Source organism: Papilio xuthus, unplaced genomic scaffold (assembly GCF_000836235.2).
Source record: "Papilio xuthus unplaced genomic scaffold, Pxut_1.1 DF826945.1, whole genome shotgun sequence".
In the NCBI taxonomy this organism is placed as follows: Eukaryota; Metazoa; Arthropoda; class Insecta; order Lepidoptera; family Papilionidae; genus Papilio; species Papilio xuthus.
In genome coordinates, this window is record NW_013531704.1 from 4495052 (window position 1) to 4503399 (window position 8348).

General features: G+C 36.7%; 3 protein-coding genes across 3 annotated transcripts in view; 1 reads left to right on the forward strand and 2 right to left on the reverse strand.

Annotated features, from left to right (window-relative positions):
- Positions 1 to 290: 290 nt before the first annotated feature.
- On the forward strand, positions 291 to 3118 carry LOC106121384 (Peroxisomal Membrane Protein 34). Its single transcript, XM_013317043.1, has 3 exons — positions 291 to 646; positions 952 to 1012; positions 1090 to 3118. The coding sequence occupies exons 1-3, from the start codon at positions 590 to 592 to the stop codon at positions 1812 to 1814; spliced, it is 843 nt and encodes a 280-aa protein (XP_013172497.1). The 5' UTR covers positions 291 to 589; the 3' UTR covers positions 1815 to 3118.
- Positions 3119 to 3122: 4 nt separating this feature from the next.
- Positions 3123 to 8339, reverse strand: LOC106121383 (nuclear pore complex protein Nup160-like). The gene is made up of 12 exons (XM_013317042.1): positions 8259 to 8339; positions 7949 to 8179; positions 7671 to 7789; positions 7426 to 7598; positions 7215 to 7310; positions 6999 to 7131; positions 6722 to 6883; positions 6402 to 6625; positions 6184 to 6265; positions 5978 to 6111; positions 5545 to 5751; positions 3123 to 3287 (listed from the first exon to the last, which is right to left on the reverse strand). Exons 2-12 carry the CDS (start codon positions 7972 to 7974, stop codon positions 3186 to 3188), a joined length of 1458 nt encoding a protein of 485 aa, XP_013172496.1. The 5' UTR covers positions 7975 to 8179; positions 8259 to 8339; the 3' UTR covers positions 3123 to 3185.
- Positions 8120 to 8348, reverse strand: part of LOC106120968 (nuclear pore complex protein Nup160 homolog) — a 5060-nt gene continuing 4831 nt past the window's right edge. The window contains exon 14 of the mRNA XM_013316439.1: positions 8120 to 8179. Coding sequence (XP_013171893.1) covers positions 8120 to 8179 — 60 coding nt within the window. The remainder of the gene's footprint in view (positions 8180 to 8348) is intronic.

Sequence of the window (8348 nt, forward strand, 5' to 3'; positions counted from 1 at the left end):
TAAAAACCGCTTTCGTTAATTTACAGTAAAAAGTAAAATCGTAAAAACCAAATAAAAACACTGTTTCGTGTTAAAACCGTTTGTTTAATTAAAATTTTACCAGACAACAAAAGTTTTGTTTTTAGTTAAAAAAACGAAAATCATTGTTTAAATGTAAATAAAATGTGTTAAAGACTTTTTGGGACATTTGAATAAATGTGTAAAAAGATGGTTGTACCATAGTAAATTAACATGATAATAGCAACTTTAAAACTACACTCAAAGTCAAACTTACAGATTACAAATATGTCAAAGTCAAACTGTAAAATATAAAATTAGAAAATCAATCGCTGACCGCTGCATGCAGCAGATGGCAACGTTAGTCAGAATATCGAGTAAATGTATTTAGTTATATCGTAATGCTGCGAACAAATGCAGCTGTAGTGCACTTTGTTCACATGGGTCACTTGGCAGTCTGAGAGTACAGCTAAAGTTGATGTCCATCTAATATTTTTTTTAACTTAATAATCTTATTACTGAATGAAACATTTAATTTTAATTGCGATATTTCCATGTGTTGATACAACTTGATCTTAGAAAAAAAAACAAGATGTCTCGTTCTTTGTTAAGTTATGAAACCCTCGTGCACGCTTTAGCAGGGGCTACGGTAAGCATTTTTAATCGACTGCATTATGAATTTCCAAAATAATCTAAATACATACGTTAATATAAAAAGTTTGTTAATAAAAGTAGATTTTGATCCTTTGTCTATGTATACATCCTTTCTTAGATGATAAATCCATAAATATATGTTATACTGGTAACTGATCAAACTTCAAAAACATTCTTGTTTTGTAAAACATCACACAAACTAAGCTCAAGGTTTATTGCCTTGCCTTTGTGATGTTACATCTAAAAAACTCTTTTTGTTTATAAACTCTTGGCATATTTAAATAAACTTGATTTTTTTAGGGGAGTGTTGTAGGCATGACGGTGTTCTATCCACTAGATATACTAAGATCAAGACTTCAAGGTATGAATTAAACTTATACATTATTTTTTTATCAATATGGTGATTGTAATTCAAATGAGGCTTCATATTATTTGCAGTTGATGAATCTGACAAGTTAAAAGGATCGCCATGGGAATTGCTCTTGCGTCTTGCAAATGATGAAGGCATTCTTTCATTATATCGTGGGCTGGCACCTGTTTTGCAATCACTTTCAGTATCAAACTTTGTTTATTTTTATACTTTCCATGCACTACGAAGAGTAACACCAAAAAGTAATTCTGCACTTCAAGATTTAATGTTTGGTATTTTAGCCGGAGTAATTAACGTCCTCATAACTTCTCCTCTTTGGGTTGTAAATACCCGGATGAAGTTAGAGAAAAATAACTATGGCAGTCTTGTTGACGGTTTGTGGGAAGTTTATAAGAAAGAAGGAGTGCGCGGTCTGTGGTCAGGCACAGTGCCATCCTTGCTTTTAGTTTCCAACCCAGCCATCCAGTTTATGGTTTATGAAACAATGAAAAGAAAATTAATGTCTACTGGTAATTTTGATAATCTTACAGCTTTTATTGTTGGTGCATTTGCTAAAGGTGTGGCAACAACTTTAACTTATCCCCTACAACTTGTACAGTCTAGACTGAGGGCTGGTACTAGTATCAAACCCTTATTAAAAGATATTAAATCTAGACCCTCAATAGCATTCCGTGGTCTTGAAGCCAAGCTTTTACAGACTGTGATGACAGCTGCTCTGATGTTTCTCATATATGAAAAGCTTGTCAGATTAGTTCTAGCAATTATGAGAGTAAAAATGGTAAAGAGACAATAAGCTTATCATTTTAAAGTACTTTATAGTTTATCTCATTTACCTTTTTAGCAAAAACTTTTACTTTTTTATCTACCCAGTCTCTAAATAATTATTTATTAAATCAATTCTTAGTATTGTCAAAAACTGCTCCTTATATATTATATGTTCATGCCACTACAATTTTTTCTTACTGTGAACTTGTCATGCAAGTCCTGAACATTATCAAATGCCTGTTGTAGATGTAAGATTTGGGTTTAATTAATTTTCCTTCAAAATATATATGATACTTGATGAAAACATATTTGAGATTGTTTTCTTCACACAAAAACACAAAACAATTATTATTGTTTAAATCAGGAATTCTCAAATGTTCTGTAAAGAAGAATTAATAATATTGTTTTATTATTATCAAAAAATGGTTTGACCAAGAATAATATCGCATTATATGGTGTAATAATTAGTATGATTTAATAAATTTTCCTGAAGGTCTATCTTATGGTGGCATATAATAATATTTACCTTAATGACATAAGTTGTGTGAAGTGACTAATGTTTGCTTTGGACACAAGCTTGTTTTCCTGTACATAGTCACTAATGTATTTTATTTGAACATATTTGTTTAATTTATTACTTGACATGTAAACATGACAAAGTAAGGTTTTATGTTTAGTTTGTGCCTGGTTTTTTTTATTTATTTTTTAAGACTATGTTACTTTGTGTAGTAGAAAATGTTACTATTTAATATTTTATTGTAAAGTTCTTATCTTGTATCTTATTATTTAATTTCTTGGCGGTTCAAGGTCATTTGCGCGCTGTGCAGTGCCCTCCCTCGCTACATCTTCAATTGTGTTCTGTAAAGTCGCACGAATTTTAGACCCGCAAAAATGATAACAAATACACTAAGTTACCATTCCAAAGATGTTTGCCAGTTTTGTAGTTGTAAAGTATTATATTTATAACTTAGAGTTAAACCTTGCAGTTTCACAAAGGGTTGTTTTTTTTATTTATACATTAGATTATATAATTATTAAACTGGACAGGCCATTATTGTTGGAAATATTTTCATAACTTAGAGTAGACTGTGTTTATACAAATATGAATGGTTTATTATCCATACAATGTTTACTTATACTGTGTAAAATGTTATGCTCTTATGTCTTTTGTATTTTTATTAGTGGGTTGCAATTATTTATTAGATTATGTTTGTTGCAAATCGCAATAAAAATTGGGTTAAACAGTATTGTGATTTATATGGTAAATAGGATATTCTCTCTGTATTATTATGACATTATGTTGTATGTAACAAAACCGTGACAAGAAAATACAAAGTAGGTTTATGATTTATTAAATTACAAAAAAAAATACATAGAAAAGTTTTATTTTTCTTACATATTAGTTAACGGAGGTGAACTGGAGTGTAAGTTTTATATTTTCGGATATTCTGACAGCGGCGGCGGTGTATTCTTTCACAAGTAGTTGTAAATCATCATACAACTGAAACAATAATTAACATTGATTATGCTGAATATATAATTGATATACCGATATGATGGGCAAAAACTGGAAAAATACCGACAATGTTGAGTTTATTTGAAAAAATGTGAATATTGTATATGAAAATAGATGAATGGAGAATTAATATTTCATATGCTTACGTAATAATAATTATTATATTATAATTGCTAAAGTTATTAAGTCATCATTATCGATAATATAGTGAATGAATACGGAGCGGTGGTAAATTTGGCAGTGGAGAGGATGTGCATAAAGGTGAAATATTCTAAGGTAGGCAACGTATCTGCAAATGCAGATGGCAAGGAGCAACGATCGCTTCGCTGTTTTGGCGAATTCAATTGGCCGCTTGCTATTTACACATACTAGCTGTCGCCTGCGACTCCGTCCGCGTGGATATATAAATAACTTAATTAGTGTAGCCTACCCATCCATCCTTCCACATCATATTCATCTTAACATTAGCATTTATAATATTAGTAAGTTAAATAAAAAGCAGCTCTTCAAGGCATACATTCGAAAAATAAAAAAAATTATAAATTAGCATCCTATGTCCGGCTCTAAGCTACCTCCTCACCAATTTTCAGCCATATCAGTAAAGCCGTTCTTGAATTATAAATAGTGTAACTAACACAACTTCCTTTTATATATATATATATATATATAGATGGGTGTGTGTGAAACAAGTAATAGAAAATCATGATATTAACGCTTTATAGTTTTTAGATCACCTCATGACTGAAAAAACTTACATAATCAAAGTTACATATAATTTATAATTTGATGGCGAAGTAGTGCCCCCGCCGAGGCGAGTTGAATTGAAATCGTGCTGTGAATACATACTTAAATAACATCCATTATTAAAATCGATTAAATTTATTTATCATATAATATTTTCCAATGTTCTTACGAACTTGTAACATTTTGTATGTTGCTAAATGGAAAAAAACACAGCGGTTTATTATGACGCACAACTATTTATGGATCAGTTATTAACTTTAATCTTAAAAGAATAAGGCGAAAAACCGAGGTTATTTTTTATAAATAATATGTGTATATTAATTTGTTTTTCAGTTTAAAAATATTCAAGACACTAATAAATCTTAATAATATTATAAAGGCGAATGTTTAAATGAATAGATGGATAGATGTTTGAAGGTATCACTGGGACGGCTGAACAGATCTTGATGAAATTTGATTTGAAATTACGATAGCTAGGCTTTAAAACGATAAACCAGGAATAAGTCACATCGCATTAAGTCAAACTGAGGACAAGTCAGAAAGAATGTATGATTTAAATATATGAAAATATTATAATGAATAAATTATAAGCAAATCTACAAATATTTCAAAGTAAATAAGCAATAGAATAGCCTCTTAAGCTATGATAATTGATACGCCCCCCAAAGGTTACCGATATTGAACTGTAGGTAGAAACATGTAACAATGATTGAACAAAACATTTTAAGGAGTTTGTGAATGCATATTGAACCTCATATAAATTTATGTAGACATTTGTACGTAGTTTATATCATGAATATTCTGTTTGTTATCGTAATGAAACGTAATTAAATATGTACGCATATTTAAATTTATTAAAACAGATGTTTTAACATTGCTTCCATAACAAAAAATAAATAGCATTAAGATACTAAAAAGATACTTTTATTGATACAAGTTCAGAAATTCCACTTCGTTTATTTTCATGATTTTAACGTATTAAGTATTTTTAAAAAGAATTGACAATCGAATTTATGTATCTTTGTAAGAAATTGCATAAATCTGTTTGATTTTAAATCGATAACCTTCAACCGAACACAACGTAATTACAAAATTGTAAAAAATAAAGCCGATATACTGACCTTCGATACGAGTTCTTTAAGGCTACATGCACAACAGTGTATGTTGTTCTAGCAAAATGTTTTAAAATTTTGGGTTTTAATGTCGTTTATTAAACTATTTTAATCTGTAATATTTATATTTTTTTTAAATAAATGTTCTATTTGTTACATAAATGTCATACTAGTTGTCGCCCGCGACTCCGTTCGCGCGGAATTAAAAAAAAAAAACTTAATAAGTAGCCTATATGATCTTCCAGTTTTTCATAGTATTAATGTAACAGTAGGATTTGACTACAATGCTATATATATCGTTGTTTCTATTTTGTCAAAGAGAAGGTAAAAAATGGCAAGATGTATCAATTAAAGGATCAGTACAGCAGGTTTATGGTAATACAGACCTCTTTGTATTGTGGTATGTGTGTGTGGGTGTCAAGCTCGGCCAGCAGCAGGTCTGCGAGTGCGAGGGGTGCGGCGCGCGGCTGCTGCGGCGTGCCCGGAGCCAGCGCGTGCAGCGCCTCGCGCAGCGCCCCGCAGCACGCCTCGCCCGCCTCCAGCGCGCGCCCGCCACACAGCAGACTGCGGATACACGTCGCACCACCCACCTCCTACAAACATATACTATTTCTATAACCACATACACTTATAATCTAAAGGGGTAGCTAGAACCGATAGATTTATATTATCTGCAAGCCCCTCACTCCGTTTACATCCATACATCTACGTAAAAATGTTTATATGTTTATTAAATACATTTATTAAACGCTTATTGTTAATTAAGGTTTATTCCTTGCTATATCCCCTTTTAAGCGTCTTAAAATTAACAATTCTTACCATAAACCTAAGTAGGAACCACCTCGGCAGGAACTGTTCGGTGCTGATGGCTCGCTTCGTGACCGCGAGGAGTGTCTCCACATCCGCGTCTTTAAGATGCGGGTACAAATAATCGAAATCGATTGGCTCGTGTCCTAAGAAAGAAGGCAAGAGTTTAATATTTAACCGAGGCAAAGATTCCATACAAAATATAGAAGAAGACATACTCTGTAGAGCTTGTTGTACTGGGTCTATGGATTCCGGATCCTCTGCCCGTAGTTCAGCTGCCAACTCCTCCGGACCAATCACCTACACAAGAGTAAGGAATTATAAAAAGTAGAAATAAAATTAACATTTTTTTTAAATTAATTCCGGGGAGAATTTTTCTTAATTTTACAAGTGTCCATTGTGTAGTTGATGTTAACCTGTACTATGGTATGTTTACCTGCAACGCTGTAGATCTAATATTGGGAACTTGGGCGTCCAGCAAAGTGGTGGGCGTGGCGGTTGCAGTGGGCGTGGCGGCGGGGGCGGGGCGCGCGATGAACGCGTGTTCTGGCCGCGCGAGTCGCAGGCAGGCGAGCGCCGCCGCTAGCCACTTGCGCCGCACGCCCGCACCGCCGCGCTCCGACAAGCAACGTGTCGCACGCTCGTACATTACGGCTGCCGCTATTTACCATTGGAATACAGATATGAATGCCTTGAGAAGTATAGAAACATACACGTATAGAACAAAGCTAATACTAGAAAAATCCGTTATCTCACCTTTTCGGTAATGTTGTCTTGAGATATGCAAGGCGTACAGAAAGTCATAGTATGGGTTGTGGGTGGCGGCGTCGTGCAGCTTGGCGCGCGCCACCGCCGCCCGCTCCGTCTCGGCGGACAGCGCGCTGCACGACACTAGCGCGCCGAGTTGCTTGCGATTTGCTGCGTACAAAATGAATATGAATTACAATTCTATAAAAAAAAGATATGGGTTACTTTTGCACTGTATATTGGTGAGTTTGTGTGTGCAAAATTATGGTATGTAGGTAAGTAATACCGAGCGTGGTGAGGAGATGTGCTGCGGCCGAGTCACGCGCGTGGGGGGCGGGGTTGGCGGCGGCGGCGCTGAGAGCTCGCTCCACACGTCCGCCCGCCAGGTGCCACTTGAACACTAGCCATTGGAACATCGCCTGTAAACAACACCATCTTTATTAAAATGCTGTTTATATATTTTGTATATAAACGCTTCTCATATGCAAACCACATGGCTCACCAAATTTGGATCATCCTTGTCAGCAATACTGATTGCAGTCTCAGCTAGGCGAACCACACAAGCACCCGCATCGTGGATTTCGAATAGCTTGATAACCTGATTGTAACAAAGGGAAATAATGATTTTATTATTGTTGTCCATTAAAGTCTCTGAAGTTTCCTTAGCATTTGAAGTGATATATTTCTAAATGATTGTATGTATGTATCATTACCTTCATGTAATACAACACGAGAGCCTGGTGCTGGGTGAGAGGCGCATCAGCTGCGGCCACCAGGCGCCGCAGGAACGGCTCCGTGCTGACGCCCTTCGCCGCCTTGCAAAACGCCGTGTAAGCCGCCTCCGCCTCCTCCGTGTCCAGCAGCGACAGACCCAAAATGAACTGACCTGGGACACATTAACCTTGATGATGATGATGATTCAGTATGCAGATGGAAATGTCTCTGTATAAATACTTACGAGAACAAGCGTTCCACTCGCACCAAGGTTCCAACATGGAGACGTAGTTCTGTACGAGCCGCGGCTGGTTAACGGAGGCCAGCCACCAACCGAACTCGAAACCTCCGCTTACTGCCCAACTGATATACTATTAAAGAATTTATTAGTTTGAGAATTCGACAATGGCTTGTAGTAATGCCCGAATGCCTTTTTCAAGGCCTGCGTTTGTCGCCTTTGGATTGCGCACTCACTTAGCCTATTTTTTATTAATATCGATGTGTTAGCTTAGTAAAGGATACAGTTGATGTGCGAGGTGGTAGGCCATGAGCGGCAGGGCATGGTGCGCGTCCAGCGGTGCGCGCGCGGCCGCCAGCTGCAGCCGAGCGCGTCTCCCGCCCGCGCCCCCCGCGTACGCCGATACCGCGCTAACGCTCGTGCCCGCCCCACTGCCCAGCGCCACTCCCCGCGCCTCACCGCTCGTGCCCAACGCGCTCAGCTTGAGACGAAATGCCTCCGTCGACCGCGCCGGCCTTTTACATAAAATAATTATGTTATAGATAAATCACGTTTTGATTAGTATAGAATACATTTGAGTGATCGTGTACTTACGTGGTATTTAAAACTGCGGAGCGCAGCCACAGAAGCGCCCGGTAGGCCTGCCAGTGCACGGCGCAGTGCCCCGCGCCCGGCACGCCCCCC